Source organism: Primulina huaijiensis, unplaced genomic scaffold (assembly GCF_012295235.1).
Source record: "Primulina huaijiensis isolate GDHJ02 unplaced genomic scaffold, ASM1229523v2 scaffold40277, whole genome shotgun sequence".
NCBI classification, from domain to species: Eukaryota; Viridiplantae; Streptophyta; class Magnoliopsida; order Lamiales; family Gesneriaceae; genus Primulina; species Primulina huaijiensis.
Window position 1 is genome coordinate 169585 of NW_027359516.1, and position 18206 is coordinate 187790.

At 31.7% G+C, this 18206-nt stretch overlaps 5 protein-coding genes and 1 long non-coding RNA gene across 6 annotated transcripts; all 6 read right to left on the reverse strand.

Moving 5' to 3' along the window:
- Positions 1 to 628: 628 nt before the first annotated feature.
- LOC140969238 (uncharacterized) lies at positions 629 to 1876 on the reverse strand. Its single transcript, XR_012173906.1, has 3 exons — positions 1790 to 1876; positions 1057 to 1282; positions 629 to 753 (listed from the first exon to the last, which is right to left on the reverse strand). It is a non-coding gene; the product is annotated as an uncharacterized lncRNA (long non-coding RNA).
- Positions 1877 to 3878: 2002 nt separating this feature from the next.
- LOC140969249 (putative germin-like protein 9-2) lies at positions 3879 to 4611 on the reverse strand. Its single transcript, XM_073430544.1, has one exon. It carries the CDS (start codon positions 4562 to 4564, stop codon positions 3950 to 3952), a length of 615 nt encoding a protein of 204 aa, XP_073286645.1. The 5' UTR covers positions 4565 to 4611; the 3' UTR covers positions 3879 to 3949.
- A 2046-nt stretch (positions 4612 to 6657) lies between these two features.
- Positions 6658 to 7567, reverse strand: LOC140969250 (glucan endo-1,3-beta-glucosidase 7-like). Its single transcript, XM_073430545.1, has 3 exons — positions 7461 to 7567; positions 6996 to 7221; positions 6658 to 6802 (listed from the first exon to the last, which is right to left on the reverse strand). Exons 1-3 carry the CDS (start codon positions 7521 to 7523, stop codon positions 6777 to 6779), a joined length of 315 nt encoding a protein of 104 aa, XP_073286646.1. The 5' UTR covers positions 7524 to 7567; the 3' UTR covers positions 6658 to 6776.
- A 971-nt stretch (positions 7568 to 8538) lies between these two features.
- LOC140969243 (PLASMODESMATA CALLOSE-BINDING PROTEIN 1-like) lies at positions 8539 to 9148 on the reverse strand. The gene is made up of 3 exons (XM_073430538.1): positions 9057 to 9148; positions 8734 to 8953; positions 8539 to 8622 (listed from the first exon to the last, which is right to left on the reverse strand). Exons 1-3 carry the CDS (start codon positions 9117 to 9119, stop codon positions 8597 to 8599), a joined length of 309 nt encoding a protein of 102 aa, XP_073286639.1. The 5' UTR covers positions 9120 to 9148; the 3' UTR covers positions 8539 to 8596.
- Positions 9149 to 10368: 1220 nt separating this feature from the next.
- On the reverse strand, positions 10369 to 11087 carry LOC140969195 (uncharacterized). The gene is made up of 2 exons (XM_073430469.1): positions 10701 to 11087; positions 10369 to 10653 (listed from the first exon to the last, which is right to left on the reverse strand). The coding sequence occupies exons 1-2, from the start codon at positions 11085 to 11087 to the stop codon at positions 10369 to 10371; spliced, it is 672 nt and encodes a 223-aa protein (XP_073286570.1).
- A 1507-nt stretch (positions 11088 to 12594) lies between these two features.
- LOC140969248 (rho GTPase-activating protein 1-like) lies at positions 12595 to 17500 on the reverse strand. Its single transcript, XM_073430543.1, has 5 exons — positions 16694 to 17500; positions 14873 to 14993; positions 14596 to 14715; positions 13850 to 14080; positions 12595 to 13345 (listed from the first exon to the last, which is right to left on the reverse strand). The coding sequence occupies exons 1-5, from the start codon at positions 17137 to 17139 to the stop codon at positions 12752 to 12754; spliced, it is 1512 nt and encodes a 503-aa protein (XP_073286644.1). The 5' UTR covers positions 17140 to 17500; the 3' UTR covers positions 12595 to 12751.
- Between the last annotated feature and the right edge of the window lie 706 nt (positions 17501 to 18206).

Sequence of the window (18206 nt, forward strand, 5' to 3'; positions counted from 1 at the left end):
CATGAAAAAACATTATTTTTCATTTCGTAAATGACTGGATCGACCCGTCTAATAGATATATATCCATGAAACTGTCTCACAGAAGACCTACTAAAAAATTAGATAACCATAAACTTTTGAACAAGAGTGCAAACTTTATCTTCATTTGATTTATTTTAAAATACATTAACATTAATTAATGAAAAAGTCAACACGTCTCAGATATATATTTTCATGATACCGTCTTACAGAAAACATACTCAAAAATTAGATAAATATAAAATTTTAAACAAGAATTTAAACTTCATTTTTATTTGATTTATTTTAAAATTATTAATTAATAGAAAATAGAAATAAAACAAAGGAAAAAAAAGTAATAGAAATAAAACAAAGGAACATCCAAAAATATAAAATAGAGTTATAAAATCAAACAAAAAGAAAAAACAGATAAATAAAACAAAAATAATTATTTTTAAAATAAAGATATAGTTCATTTTTTAAAAATAAATGTAAATTTCATTATTATTCTATTTGAGTATAAATTTCACATTTCATTTTTATTTAATTCAAACAAACAAAGAGACAATATTAATAAATATTATTTAATGATCATAAAAACATACATATAAATTCATATTTCAAACTCATATATTTATAATAATAATAGATAACAATATATATATATAATCAACATAAAGAAATTATTATCTCCACTTTAGCAAAACCATACTGCCCCCATCCAATCCATTCATGTGTACTTGCACGTACCGTGAGCTGCAAGAAACAAAACCAAGTAATTTCGTACGCTGATTATGTACGATTTACAAAATAGTTTTTCATCTACTTCACCATTTTTTATATCAAGTAAATTTCGCATAAAAACTTTTTACATTATATCAAAGATAAGAACTTTAAAAATGATTTCTCTAGCAATTTTTTATTATTGCTTATAATGATTGTTTGTGTAGGATAATTTTCTGCTACACTCATGACACCGAAACAATTCAAAATAACATTTTTTTTTAATATAAAATTACACTGCACAGCAAAATTTAAGGATGAGCCATAATAACTTACATGGATCGGTGGTGGTTATGGTGGCAAGATAATCTGGGCACGCATTGGATTCCCTGTATTTGAGGTTAAGAAGATAGGAGACATGACTGACTATGTTGTCGGGTAGGAAGCAATCTCCTCCAGGCTTTATTGCATTGCAATATTCTCCCTCATGGCAAGCTGAATAAAGATAGATTTCCATGAACTGTTCTGAGGCACCTTGCTTCACCACACACCAGTCCATACCCTGCGTTGCCCAATCAAAATTTCATTGAGAAAATCGGATTACTTAGAAAAATCATTAAAAAAATCAGATCTAAAACATTAACCTAACCTTTTATATTAAACCATTGTTGTTTTGGTATATTTGGTCAGTGACAATAGATTGAAATGGCAACAGTTTTAATATTTTTAATCATTCTAAAAAAAAAATTTTTTTTTGAAAGAAGATGATATATATCAGCACCCAGTTTCGAATAAAGTTTTGATTTTTTTAATCATTATTCAAATTTTTTTCCAAAAGAAAAAAAAAAGGAAAATAAAAACTAAAGAAAGAAGTCAAAGACCTTTAAATTTAAATATAACCTAACAAGCAAGACTTGTTAGTTTTTTTTTTTTTGATATCCTAATCTAGAGGGTGGGGAGGACTCGAACTCGAGTCAATACACGGAAAAATCCGGTGAGATGATTGGGTCAAGCTCTCGGTCTCGAAGACTTGTTAGTTATTATAAATAAGGTCTTGAAATATTTGTACCACGCACGCACTGACGCAGAGAAGCAACAAAATCGAGCAGGAGAAAACATTTAGAGTCGCCATCACTTTCAATAATTTTAATTTGTGATACTTTCTGTCGATCACATATTTGTGCAGACATATATATACACGCACATATGTAAATATATTGGTCCCACAAAATCAAATTTCAACATTATATGGTGACAAAATTTCATATTTAAAGTTAAATTGTTTTGATTTTGTACATTAGATTTCTTTGACCCAATTATTTAATTTTAGCCTCTCTTAATGTGTTTCATGCAATTTCTAAAATATAATTATCCCTTACAACAGTCAACAACTGTATAAAACATTCAATCTCTCTCCCTCTATATATATTAGTACACCGACGCACGCGTTGCATGCTTGTATAATATTTTTTATAATTCATTTGGTTTATATTTAAATGAGGATAAAACTATAATTATAAGAAATAGTGATGGACTATACTGCAATTTTGACATATAAATTAAAAAATAAAAAAAATAATAAAAAAAATGACTCCAGTAAAAATTGAACCTATAACTTTAACTTAATATATGTCTAAGAAACAAAGACTCTATCCATTGAACTACATGTAACTTACATTATATTTTTAACATTGTATTAATATGTATATTTATTAAAACAGACCATGACATCAAAATTTAGTTATTCTAAGTATCTCAAATTTAATAATAATATATATATATACACACACTATATTATTAAGAATTCAGGAACAATACATCTTCTCTTTTTATATTAAATATCCCTCTCTATATATCTATTCTATTTTATTAAGGCTGAGAATATGATAGTAACCACTTAAGAAGGACACCAAATTTTGCTTCTAACTTTACCTTTATATGATACTAATATTACATTTTTGTTTTTTGTTTTTTGATTTCAACACACACTTTTATTTTTATTTTTTTTATTTCAACAATTCAAATATCAATTTATTTCCTTCATAATTTGTCAAATTTCACATTAGTCCACCGATAATGATAAAAAAGATTGTACACACGTATCGCGTGTACAGAATAATTAGTATATAGTAAGAATCCAAGAACAATAGATCTTCTCTTTTTATATTATACACATAAATAAATAAAGGGGATATCAAGGGTGGGGCCATGTGTTGCATTGTACGAGCGGTAGCACAAGAGATCCAGTTTTTTTCCTATTTTTTATACATTAAATTTAGTCCAATTTGTCCATTGCTGGGTAACTCAATTTTAAAAATAAAAAGATACAAGCTCAACTCGTAAAAAAGAGAGGGCTTAAAAAATTTTAGTTCGGGTAGAAATGAAAATCTGACTCCGTTATTGTATATAAAGGCAAGAAATTCTACAAATAATAATAATAATATCTCTTGAGTATCTATTACTTTTAATTTTTAGTTAAAAAATGATTTGATTATTATAAACGATTTCATTTTATTCTTTTTCTATTTCTTCTGGTATCGATAATTGGAACAAAATAAAACTTTCATTTCAATTTTATTCTCATCTTATTCTAAATTCGATTTCATTTGTATCTTATTTCATTCCAATGTACCAATATCATAGCCTAATAATATTGATTATTTTATCCTCATTTTGATTAGCACAACAAAAAGAAGGGATATAATTAGCACACGTAAAATTTGAGGGACGGAATTGAGAATAAAAACAAACTATAAAAACATATTTTATCTTGAAAGCTTACATTATTGTGTGGTTGATTCCATCAATCTGTTCATTCACGTCGAAAGAAAAATCTCAACTATAACAGTTTTGTTCGATGCGAGATATTATTATAGAACACTTGCAATAAAATAATCTGAGAAATATTTTTAAAAAATGAAAGGTTAGTATGTAACAAAATAAAAGGATGCTATATAATTGCCTGAGGGCTAAGGAAATTAAATCGAAATTGAAATTCAATTTTTCTAGGCCAATTTGTTGTCAAAGTAAAAATTTACCCAAAAAAACTAAAACTTGAAGGCCTAAACAAAGAAATTTATCTAAAAAAACAGCTGGACACAAGGTCTGTGAGTTGAAAAAATATATACGATTCCCTTCCAATAAGGAAAGGCCCTTTATTCATTACAAAGTTTAATGAAATCCCATAAATCCCATCTAAAAATCATAAAAAAGTAACATAAAAAGTTGATCATCCCTGTAACCCTGCCTTAATCTTCGAAATGGTGGCGACATCAGTCTTGAAAGACAGAGCCAAAACACTGTCATCAATGGTGGAATTAAACAGGGTGTTTGGCAAAGAAACAGTGCCCGGATTAGCGCTCCCGAATGCAGAAATAGCGATGGCTGGATTCTTGGAATCAGCATTATACTGGTAATGAACCAGTCCTTTAGGAAACACAAACATGTCACCTGTTTGCAAAGTTTGAGTGTAGAGCTTATTTTTTGAATCCACAAATCCGACCTCCAATGAACCCATAATCACGAACAAGAGCTCGGCGGATCGGGGGTGCGTGTGAACTGGGTTGACGGATTGGCCCGGGTATACTAAGGCAGCACCGGATACACTCTGCCCGTTTAGGGCAGGGAGTTGTTCCATGTTTGCTTTTAAAACTTTGAAGGATGGAGGGATTGGGTCGGAAACAAGTGATCGGAGACCCGTGAATGTGAAGAAGTTTCCATCGACTTGGGTCAAGTTTGGTGGTAGGATAAAGTCGGTGAGGATATCAGGATCTCCTGCCTTTGCCGTTTGGGATATTGTAAGTGCAACTAGTACTAGGAAGATCATTTTCTTGCTGAAAGACATCTGATTTTTCACCTTTTCTCGGATAAGTTATGATGTTTTGATCTTGTATTGTGGTGGTTTTGGATCCAAAAGTAATGGGATTTATATACACTGAGAGTGTGTAATGTTGTATTGAAATTGGATTGTATACTCCGCTGGATGACATCATGAATTTGAGACTTGAGGGTATAAAGTGGATATGGACAGTTTTCTTGTGGGATTTTCTTGCTATTTAAAAGGATGTGCTCTTGTTTTGGTTTATTTTATTTGTTGTTGAAGCACATATCAAACGGCTGGCTTTCAAATGGTACTATCTGAGAATTTTAAGAACTTTGTTTGACAAGAGCATAAGTTCGACAACACAGAGAGGCGGCTGATTTAATTTAGCGGACTTCGCAATATTCCAACCAAATTCTAACTGCATAGTCGGAGACTTGTTTACATTCACCGGCTTGCGGGGTGTACTAGGCTCGACCATACCGTGATTCGAAGTGACTAGAGCCACCAAGACCGAGCTCCCAGCTCATGCCCTAACTCAAAGAACGATATCGATTATGTTCTTAAAAAATAAATAACTCTAAAATCAAGTCTCAAAATTAAAGAAATGCCAGAACAATGGTTCCAGCCATTATAAAAAGGTCTGAAAATTAGAATAATGGTTATCCAGCTAAGTGTATCCCAATGCATCAAAATTAGATAAAAATTCTGAATATATATTCTTTACCATTTAGTTCCAAAATATTCAGTTCCCAAGACATACGTGATTTCAAAGTTCATACTTTTAAAAGACATAAATAAGTTCATCTAGGTTTTTACATAGAACACATGATGGAGCTATGTGTTGCTTCGCCCGAGCAGTAGTCCGAGCTACCCATTTTTTTTCCTATTTTTTATACATTAAATTTAGTTCAATTTGTCAATTGCTCGATGACTCAGTTTTACAAATAAAAAGGTACAAGCTCAACTCATAAAAAAAAGAGGGCTCAAAAAATTCTAGCTCGAATAGGAATGAAAACCTGACTCCGTTATTGTATATAAAGGCAAGACATTCTGCAAATAACAATAATAATAATAATAATAATATTTCTTGCGTATCTATTACTTTTAATTTTTAGTTAAAAAATGATTTAATTATTATAAATAATTTCATTTTATTCTTTTTCTATTTCTTCTGATATCGATAATAACAAAATAAAACTATCATTTCATTTTTATTCTCATTTCATTCTAAATTCGATTTCATTTGTATCTTATTTCATTCAATTGTACCAATATCATAGCCTAATAATTAGAGGTGGGAAAAAATACCGAATTTTCGGTATACCGATGTTACCGTACCGAAAAATACCGAATTTATCAAAATTTTTGGTATACCGAAATTTTCGGTATGATAACGGTATGGAATTTAAATTTTTCGGTATATAACGAAATACCGAAATAATATATATGAATTAAACAATATTTTTTTGGTATAAAACGATATATATCGATACCGTACTAAAATAAAGAATTTAACTTATGTTTGGACTCATCATGTTGGAATTGTCCAAATCAAAGTTCAGTGAAGTAACTCGACTCATAGTTGAGAATTTAAACTGTTGAGAAATTTTATCTCTATAGCCTAACCTTACAGCTAGCTAGATTACTGGATGTTGAGCCTCGACTTGTTGAAAAGCTGACAGGCTTCAGAAATCACAGGACCTCAGACATTGTTGCAAAGATAACGGATGAAGAAGTCGCACATGTTGCGGTTGAAGTTTATTGGTGTTAATTGATGTCTTGAATCTCCAAACACATGTTGCGGTTAGTATTTATTGTCTTTATGAATTTGTTTTGTATATATCTTTCCTGATCTCTTTTACTGTCTCAAAGGATTTGTTTAGTATTGGTAATCATTGGCCTTGAAATTACAAGAAAATGAATTTTTTTATAAATTTTCGGTATGACGGTATTTTACCGATACCGTCCGAAAAGTCGGTAAGATAACGATATCATTTTTCTCATACCAGTATTTTCGGTACGGTATACGGTATTCGCCGTACCGACCAACTCTACTAATAATAGTGATTAATTTATCCTCATTTTGATTCAACAGCTAATGAGGGTTAAATTAATGGAAAGAACGTGATATTTAAAGCGAGACTTGATTTCAATTGATACAACTTTAATCAATTACATCAAAATTATTCCCTTCACTTTATTAAAATCACATCGGCCACAGCATCCAATCCATTCATGTGTACTTGCACTTATCATAAGCTGCAACACAAAGGAACCCATCATAAATTAAATGTACTAGAAATCCTGACCATTTGCAATACATATGTGCGTATAAATAGTTTTTTTTTATATACAATATTTTTTTACTTTTAAGTAAATTCAATGCTTTTAAAGTCAGAAATACTTTAATGAAAAATGAAATAATTTAAAACATTTGGCTCGAATTACTTACATGGATCGTCGAGGGATATGGTGGCAATGTAAGTCGGGCACTTTTTGGTTGCCCTATAATTGAGGTTAAGAACATAGGAGACATGATTGATTAAGCCGTCGGGAAGGAAGCAATCTCCACCAGGCTTGACCGCGCTGCAATCCAGCCTTGAGCAGGCTTCGTCGAGGAAATGTTGCATGAAGGTTGGCGGGGCATAATACAACACGATACACCAGTCCAGGCGCCCCTGTGCCACCAAATCAAAATAAATTTAAAAACTAGGGGAGATTTTTTATGAAGAAATAGACTACTATAGTGAATTAAAAATCGTTTTAAAAACAAAACCAGATATAAAAACACTATATTATATATTAAGGTTCAGTCGTCTATAGTAACCAATTTTGATGTCATAAAAACGTGAAACATTTAAATTTATAATTATGCCAACAAAAATAATTGTCTGTAAAAACTTGAAAGTTTTTGTACCATGCATGCACTAACGCTCAGAAGCAACAAAAACGAGCAGGAAAAAGCTTTTAGCGTCGCCATTGATTTTGCTTAATTATGTGTTTCTACTCCAATCCTTGTGTTGATTATATATATGTGCATACAGATATACGTACACAGATAGATATATACATATATATACTGGCCCCACAAAATCAAAATCCAACATATATAATCTAGTGAAATATTTCATTATACTGCTATATTACATTAATTTGCATCGTGCTTTAAGTTAATTACCTTGACTTGATTATTTATTACATCGATATATATTATATTCAAGGAAAAAAAATCAAAAAAACGTATTAAAAGTTGATTGGCCTACATAGATTTTAATAATATAATTAGTTAATTTTTTATTTTTTGTGTAATAAATTAGTTTATCTGATCTTTTGTTTTCCACATGTAGACCAATTTTTGTCATTTCGTATATTAATGATATATTTGATTAAAATTTAGAACTACAACTGTAATCGAACTAAATATGCAAAAATATGTCGCGATAAGATAAACTTTGACAAGTTAGATTGCCGAAAATATATATAGCTAGTTTATATATAGATTAATGTTAGAATTTTTTGACTCACGTGTGACGACACTGAAGTAATAGGTGGAGCAAGAAAGTACTTTGAGACTGTAATTGATTTATAATAATGAATAACTCAAATTTATATATGAATCGAGTGTAATCCATCGTATTTAAAAATTTTCAGTCATCAAGTTTTGTAGTAAATTCTATTACAAAAAATTAAATATAAAATGTTATCAAAACAATTATATTATTTTATTATAAAGCAAGGGAAAGTTACTCTAGCCAATTTGTTTTCTTTCATTGTGTAATTTTAACAATCACTTTCCCATTTACAATTTTAGAAAATCTATATTTTCATGCAATTAATTTTGGTCTTGCGTACTTTATTATATGTTATTTAATTTCTTATCACAAATTTATAAAGTTTCAATATGATATTCGAAAATAAAAGTAGTAATATAATTCATTTCTGTAACAATAATTTGTTAAATATAAAACACATTTATTTTATCTATATAAGAAAACATTTGATTTCATCCCTTTCAACTTTATTCAAGAGACTTCTCTTTGATCCAAAATCCATTCAAGGGTATATGCACTTGCCACAAGCTGCAATATAAAAGAAAAGAATTCCAAATAAAACTTAATTAATAATTAAAATCACACAGAAAATAAAAAATAAACTGAAAAAAGCATTTAACGTGACGAATGGCGGCTTACATGGATCAGTCAAGGTTTTGACAGCAATGGCTGGACACTCGCCGGTTTTCCCGTAATAACTGCTAAGAGCATAGTTCAAATGGCTCTTTATAAGGTTGGGTTCGTAGCAATCTCCTCCGGGCCTTATCGCGCTGCAGTCTAGCCTCGCGCAAGCTTCGTCCAAGTAACTTTTCATGTCTGATTCCCCCACGGTGGGACTCACCAAACACCAGTCCTTGCCCTACACCACCACCAATCAAATTTTTTTAAAACCCGCAACCGCTATCTTTCTAAATACATGATATTAGACTTAGTCTACAAAGTAAAATTTAATAATTTTATACCTTGCAAACATTAAAGCAGAGAAGCAGTAGAAGGAGGGATAAGAAAACATTCAGGCTCGCCATTAATTTGTTTGGACTCAGTTCTTTTTTCTTTTTTTTTTTGGTTAATTATGTGTATGCATGTGTATATGTACGAGGTAATATAACATGTTTAATTGATAGCGATAATTTAGAATCAGATTATGTGAACTTTTTTTTTTTATAATGAGTAAAATTTAAGTAAGTTATTATTATTGATTTTTTCTTATTTGTATACTGGCCATTTGAAACAGCAAAAACTTGAAAAAACTTTATGGTAAAAAGAATCTTATATAATAGAACATAATAAAATAATATATTTTACTTGGTGGATTCTTTTTAAAAAAAACCAAGTTTGGTGCCAAAAATTATTTGGACCCAATTATTTATGTGATATACACACACACAATCTTACCTTACCTTATATTATACTATACTATATATAATACTCGGGAAATAAGAGAGAAAAAATGGCTTATACGATATNTTTGGCCCAACGATAGTCTCATTTGTTAATATAGTGACGACTAGGGTTCGAGTTATACTCCTACCACCCCTTAACCCCACCCCCATATTCAAAAATATATGATGAAACTGAAATATTTGAAAGTTAGTTACAATTATTCTGTTGCTTTCTAATATTTTTTTTTGAAAGTTGTTGCTTTCTAACAATTGACCTATCAATTATTGTGTATTTTTTAATTCAAGAAAATCAGAATTTATTTATTTATTTTAAATGGGATTCGACAATGGCTGCCCCAAGATTCTGATCTTGACCTAATGTTTGTGTGTTGTTTTTAATTGATTTGGTTTTTAATTCTATAATCTTGTAATTTGCTTATTTGGTTTGTGGACTACTTTTTACTCAATTCACTCATAGTCATCTCTTGCTTCTTTTAATATTTAAATTATAATTTGTATTTATTTTGTGACAAAAATCAATTATCTATGCATCCTTAAAGATTCTTATTTTGTTGGTATCATCATACAGTCGTTTATGATTCCTGAAATTGAACCCGGAGAATTAATTCTTTAGTTTTTTGTAGTTTAAATATTGAATATTTGTGAAAATTGTGTGCATTTAATTATTATCACTCGTTTAATAAAAATATTATATAAGACATTTTCTTAAAACATAACATAAGCCTCAGATTTTCAGGAGACGGTGGCATACGTTTGGATGATTTCGGACCAACTCGAAATGACCAAACTATAATCACCTAAAAGAAATGGATCCCCCACGCCGGAAATCAATTTCTTTTTTGGTTCCTCAATTCCTGGAAATTATATATTTTCACACGCTAAGAAAAATGAAATCAAGAACTGCCGTTGCAGGTTTCTGCATTCTCTTGTTCTTCATCGGCATACTTTCTTCATCATCGTCATCAAGAATTTCATCATCAGACTGAATCAACTGCAACCTCAAGCGTCCATTCTCGCGGCATACATGCAAAACTTCCTGAGTTGGGATCCTTATTTCCTTTAGTATAAATCTGCCATCTTGCCTGTATGATTTGAAACAAACCCCAGGTTGTATCCACTGCTGCCGATACAAGAAATCGGTGGAGGAAATTCCCCTCTGTTAGAACGATAATTTTTTGAAGATATAATGTTTCTTGTATTAACTTTTCTGTCTTCATGTTGCTGATGATCGTTACGACAAGTATGATCATTGCTCAACAAATCGTCAACATCATCGGAACTTTCGAACCCGAGTCCTTCTGTGCATAGAGACAAGCTATCACTGTTCTTGTAATATTGCTTTGTCTGGTTGAAGGGATAGTGGTAACTGGATGTAAGGATCTTGTTTTCATGCTTGTCCCGATGGGGATCATCCTTCCCGGCATGGCTTTTCTCTTTGAAATGCAATTCGCCAAATATTTCAGTGAAGGAAGAATCGTCAATAGGTTTCATGGATTTGATCTGTTTCCATGATGAGAGTGATTCAAGAAGAGTCGGATTTTCCGGCAATGGCTTCTCAAAGATGTGATCTAGTCTACCACAGGTAGCCATTGTTTCAGCTTTTCAGTGTGTTTTTCAGTTAATTTCTTGTACGAGGAGAAATGGGACGATTCTTGATGATGGAAAGTGTGTGCTTGATCATACACAAGAAGGGTATGAAATTAGTAGTTGCTGATAAATTCAAGGAGATGAGGCTATTTATACAAGTTGGGGAGTCGAATAAGGATACGTGTTTATGAATGCGCTCTTCACAATTTTTAAGATTCTCCATCTTTTTCTTATCTTTGGCCTTTACTAATATTATATATGTGTAATGTCTATATATACATCAAGACCTAATTATATATATTACTCTTGATTTCTTGATAATTTAAAGATTTGGTTAACAAAAGTTAAATGTTCATCTGATTCTACATGTAGAGTCCATCCTTGATTCTACATGCAAAAACTTTTACTTTACGTTATTTAATTAGCTAATATCTATATACCCTATACTATATATATACACTTATTGTTATACTTTTGAAATTATATTTTAGTGTTAATTAAGTTTCAAACACACTAATTAACTATTTTTTTTAATCAAACTGGTTGAACAAACAAACAAGCAAATAATAGTTGGGGGTATAAAGGCGTAGATCTCTTGTGAGACGGTCTCACGGATCTTTATTCGTGATTCGAGTCAATCATGCCCATATTTATAATAAAAAGTAATATTTTTTTTTACATAAAAGTAATATTTTTTCATGGATAACTCAAATAGAAGATCTGTCTGACAAAATCAACTAATGAGACCGTTTTACATGAGTTTTTGTGTTATCCTATCATACTTGCTTTCCATACAACAGCCAATGTAGCGGCGGGAGCTTTAACAAACTCCTGCTTATTTATAACACAAAAAATAATCATACATGAAAGAGATGAGAAATTAAAAAAATCTACCAATTCATATCACCAGACTTCTTCTATGTTTCCCGAATTTACTTAGAATATGGCAGAGCCACCAATTATTACGCACGCTTTGATGATCAATAGAAAAACCATGAAATTGGTCTACACTCATGAGAGAAAATTATGTGTTACTTTGAAGAAATTAATCAATAATGCCAAATATGACATCCAACTTCTGTGTTTCCTGTAAATTGTAGCATGCTAATGAAGTTTGATGTTTCAAGTTTTGAACATTTTTCTTCCTAATCACATTATAATCGTGGTGCAGTGCTTGCAACGAATGCTCAATTTGGACGTGATTGGCAAGAAAATATGAATCTTTGACGTCAATATCTCAGAACACTACAATGGTCATCAATCTACCATTTTTTTCAATTTAGAAAAGATTTAAACTAAATTCCTGTTCATAGTTTTCAAACTTCCAGATAGAAATCTTACGTTGTATAAAGCAACCAAAGATGCCGACTACTTTAAACAGTATGTACAAGACTGTAAAATCCAGTAACATGATTGCCTAGTGGTTTGGTCACTTTAGTGTGTGAATCACATTCCATATCTCTGTCGTGGTCCTTCATGTGGATCAAAAGAAAATAGTTCTAGACTCAAATTGAACGAATCTCACCACTTAGAATTCACATAATTTCACAGTAACAGTAATAAGTAAAAACATACCAGGTTTGGACATGTTCACTTAATATAGAACTAGATAAAAGGAAGCAACATCATAAAATCAGCCAGCAAAGGAGAGATTCTTGAACCTGTGTTCAACGCCAAGCTTCAAACCGTTCGATTATTGAATTTATACGGCTCAAATTGCTTACCCCTTTGTTCTTGTAATCAGTCTTGATGGATAAATCTACAGCTTTCAGGCTATCAATTCTTGATTCAGGCTTTCTCAGATTGGAATTGCTTGATTGGCTTCCTGTTTTGCTCATTTTGTTCTCTTCAACGGGATTCTGAAGATCATCAATTAATAAAGCTTCTTTTGCACCGGAAAATCTATACACTTGATCGGGAGTTTCACACGACACATTATCATCAGATTCTTCAGTTGAAGTTGAGTAACTGAGATAATCTTCATCAGATATGTCCTCTAAATGGTTTGTCTCTGAACCGGAGTCTAAACCAGGGTCCTCGGCCAAAAATTCCTGAATTGCCTCTTCATTCGGCGTAGCAGGATTTTCATGACCAAGTATTGAAGAACTCTGATTTCCATTGTCATCCGAAGGCTCGCCACCAGATGTAGGAGCTGGTTCTATCACAGAGTCTTCCCTTTCTTGTAAAGTCTTCTCTATAAGTGTCTTAAGGAAGTTCATAACTTGAACGGCATACATCAAAGCAGTCAGTGGATCGGCCATCTGCAAAAACAGAAGTGCGCATGTGATCTTGCAATGTGCTGTAGATGGTGTCTGGATTGAGAACTTTTACTGAGAGCCAAAAAAATAAAACAAAAAAACGAAGGCTTTTGTTAAAAAATATTTTTTTATTAGTATTAAAAGCCCATGGAAGGGAAAAAAACCAAATTAGTAGGCCAAACAATGTAATACTTCTATTTTAAATTATCTTTAAGAAATAAAAAGATACGCTTTTTAAGTATCCCACCCAATTAGACTATCTATTTTCATCAAAATTGGACTTTAAAAGACTCAACTTCGTAAAATACTTTTCAAGCAAGAACTTGTGCATCCAAATTTGCCATCGGTGAGAGCATCATGCATCTGGACCTTTTTTACCCTTCTCTGGTCCATGTTCCAAAAAATGTATTCAATAGAACTCAAAAACTTGATATATCTTTTCCAAAAAATGATCTTGGAAATTACACCATGAGACGGATCCATTTACAACATATTATAGATTCATACCTGTGTCATGTTAGGTGCAAACACCATTGCTATGTTTCGAGCATTCATCTTGTTTAGACATTCCTCTAGTACAACATCAGCCATTAGGTTGATCGCCCAATCCAACAATGATGCTTCTGTTGAGGGTAGAAGCCTTACAAGGGCATCACAGTCTTCTTCCGACTGGCATTGCATCACCTGCTCGGGTGAAAGAGAATCCAGCACCCCTCTAGGGAGTTCTCGGAACCAAGCCTATATGGATCACAAGAAGATGTTAAGCTAAATATGCGTAGAAGAGAACAAAATTAACTTCGATTTTTAATGAAGGCTATCTGAGCACACACATGCTTTCTTTTTCTTGAATACACAGAACATCATATTCCCAATAGGTAGAAGTCATTCAAATAGCAATTCAAAGAAATCCACAAGAGGAAAAATCTTTTTCAAGAATGAATTCATGTAAAGAAGAATTTAATTTAAAAATAATAATAATGATAATCTATCAGTTGAACTCTAAAATAAGATAAGTGACGGAAAATGCAACACAATCCATAATATACATAATATACAGATAGACAGGGTTAAAACTTTATATATCACCGCCTTATATAAGGGAATATATCCAGGGATAAAACGATGTGAAATCTTTGCTATAACCTACACAATTAAATCATATCTCAGCAAGTTCATAATCTTCATTATGATACAAAATCTAATTTAAGATATATTATTTGATTTCTATTGGCATCTTTCTCAAGATTTAGTACCTTGATCAAGCCGGCCAAACAGTGTACATCAACGCCTTCTGGGATTACTCCCCGGTTTAATTGGTCCCTCACATATTCCTCTTGACTGTTTCCTGCAGTTATTCTGAAAATACCTTCTGCCTGCACACATAATTCCAATAGTGATTGTGTTGTAACTATAAAATACCAGAAGATCCACCACATTTATATTTCTGGCCAGTGTTATATTATTGTGCATTTTGTTTCACTGGATGTGGTCCTTTTTCTTAATAATTTTCAAGGAATTACTATGATGCACCTGCAGGCCACCTTGGGAATACAAATGCCTCTGCATAAGCAGGAGAATAGTTGGAATGCTATTACCACGTGGATCATAAGACAGCTGCATGGACTCTGTAGAAACTCCAAAAACAGTGGCACTGTGTATTGATTTCAAAACCAAAAGTTCAGAGAGGAACTATGCTAAAACTGATCATGATAGAGGTGAACATCACAATGATATACAAAGTACCAAAAAAGTGAACTCTGGGATCAACAAATTTTCAATTATCTTACTTAGTTGCATAATCTACAACAAAAGATAATGTGATAACATGAAGCGCTGATAGTTGAGCTACCATCAAGGTTTATTGGGGATGCCATCTGAAAGAGACTCAGCAGAAATTACGACAACCAACATTATGATTAGAGTACTTCCCTATCAGAGTAGATCAAAAGTTCCAATTTTGGGGTGACACCAAGTCACCAACGTGGTAGATCAAGTCACCAACATGGTAGATCACCAATTTACAAAAACCACCTTTTGTTATTCCGCAACAAACAAAAAATACTAATTGACCAATGGTATTGAAATTTCAAAAGCATATTGAGATCATTTATACCGAAGTTTGAGAGATGTTTTAGTAAATCTCAGAAAACAAGCACGTTGCAGCAATAAATGGGCCATGTGGAATGAAAAAAGCTCATAAGTTTATCGAGACAACTTCTCCTATTGTTCTTTCAAAGAAACAAGTACTAAATTAAACCTGATGAGCATATACTTATTCATGAACTGCATTAAAAACCTCCATCAGCGTCATATGACGGGAAAAAATATCTTTGTCTGGTTGATAAGATCAAGAATTTGACACAACAATGAACCAAACATTATTCACAGGACATAAGAAATCGTAATCCTGAATGAAAATTAACCTCAGAAGTAATATGGGATTCACCCACCTTCTAGAGTAAAATCTCCGCATTTAGAGAATTCAGTGTTAAAAACTAATAGATTTTTCTAACATTAAAAAATTACTAGATTTGATAATCCATTTTCTTCTCACCGGTAATACATATTCACTCGATGCAACCAAATTAGGAAGAAGAAGAACCAAACTACCAAGTTCGCAATGAGTTGAATAAATATTTGCGAGAAAGTACTAATGGAGATAAAATTAAAAATCAGACTGCAGTTAATGAATGAAAATATTATTCTTAGAATCAAATTTATCACAACTTCCATAGTAAATGTAGACACATATAATCCAATGAAAGTAGCCACTTATGAAGCAGACATGAAAGCAGTTATCAACAACACTTTATACAACTGCTTTTGAACTAAAATCTAAGGCAGATAATTATAAAGTGTCATCCAGGTAGTGTGGGAAATAACGAGGGTTATAATCGTCATCCATTTAAAGTCGTTGACTAAATCAACAGTTACACAGATATCAAATATTTAGTTCGAGGGACACAGACAGGTTATAGATTGACAATATCAAAGGTTTGTTAGGAAATCAATTCTATTTCAGAAAACATTACTGTAAATGAAGAAATATAGTTATCCCCAGAATTCTTGCTGATAACATTAGTCCTCCATTCTGCACTAATATCATCACATTCCAAGTCTAAATTATTTTCATACAATGTGTTATAACTTGATAATCCACCAATTACTGTAAAGTTCCAAAGAAATCGGATTATTTATCAAGATACAATATGCATCAATTATCCAAATCTAAAACCCAAGAATAGCATAAAGATTGTAATAATGAAATATGAAAAAACTAGTCACGATTTATACCTATCAAACGCATGTAAAAGAACCTATGTTACAGGATTCACGAGAGAGAAAACAAACCTAGCACTAGGAGCCCTCCTTGAAACCTCAGGCTCAAACTCAACAGGCAACCCCAAGAACCCATTAAACCTATCAAAGGTAACATGATTAACATGATGTACATCGGTGGGCCAACCGATCTCCATAACGCTACCACCACCACCACCACCACCACCACTGCCACTGGCACCAGAAAAATCAGCTCTCTCCGTCTTGCAGGCCACCCAAAAACTCTTTCTAAACAGAGTCACTAGAATCGCCAAAAGAGATAACTGATCCCTCCTCTCCTTCTCCCTCTTCTCCCTCGCCGCTCGATTATCTTCCTCTTCTTCCTCTGTGTTATTATTCCCCGCCAGCCCAGAAACCACCTCATCACCTACATATGTCTGAAACAATGTGGCATTGTGGGTTGGCGTGGATATTGAAGGAGAAGATGACGAAGAGGGGGAGTGGAGCACCTCTGTCATTGGTATAATAAAAGTTGAACGACTCAAAAAATGAGCTCTTTCAACACTTCTTCTGCCGAGATTCTTTTTTTATCCAAGAAAACAGATGGGTTCGTTGTGATTTGTGAAATAAAAATATTCTAGACTGAGATTTGCTGAGCAATTAATGAAAGAAATGGTCTTTTTGATGAAATGGGGGTTCTGATTTGGAGGGAAATTTTCAAGAAAGATATTTTTTAAGAAATGTGGTGGATTGGAAATCTGAATTAGAGGAGTGGGATTGAAGGAGTGGTGATGGCATCTAAGACGTGAGAATCATGAAGAGATTTATTTTATTTTTCTTTTTTGTGACTTCATTCCCTTCTTTTTTGGGGGCTAGATTTTGCCATTTTGTCTTTCTGCAGAATGTTCTTTACAGAGATTTTTATTTGCATTTTTTTAAAAAGTAAATGTTTTTCTTTTAAAAAAATTTGTTTATAAATATGTTTTAAAAAAACACTCGATTTTTAAGAATTTAGAATTTCTGATTTGGTTTTGATTTTACTTTTATTTAAAATAAAAACAAAATCAATTTTCAATATTTATTTAAACATCAAATTACTTCAACTTCTTTTAATAAAATTTTTTTAAAAAATTGAACTAAGATAGTATTTGAAGGTGTTTACTTTAAGAGATTTAAAATTTTTAGTTTATGAAATGTTTGAAAATTATATGCAAAAATATTTAAATTTTTTATAAACACTAATTTATTTAAATATTTTTTAAGATACAACTGTTGTATCTACTTACGTTCCAACCGTAACTAGAATTTCCAAATAAATACATGCGTCCGAGTAAGGAGCCAGAAGATTTTTTTTATCGAAGTAATAAATTCGACAGTTTAATTTTAAAACTATAAAGAGATTAAAGAATATCTAACATTTAAAAAACAAACTAAAACCAACGAACTTATTGATAATTTATTCTTAAATTATTAATAATTTTAAAATAAATTATAATATTAGTTTAATTCAAGTATCCATTAATAAAAATAGAAAATCCAATATTATAAAAAAAACCAAATTAAATAATTTGTTTATTGACTTACC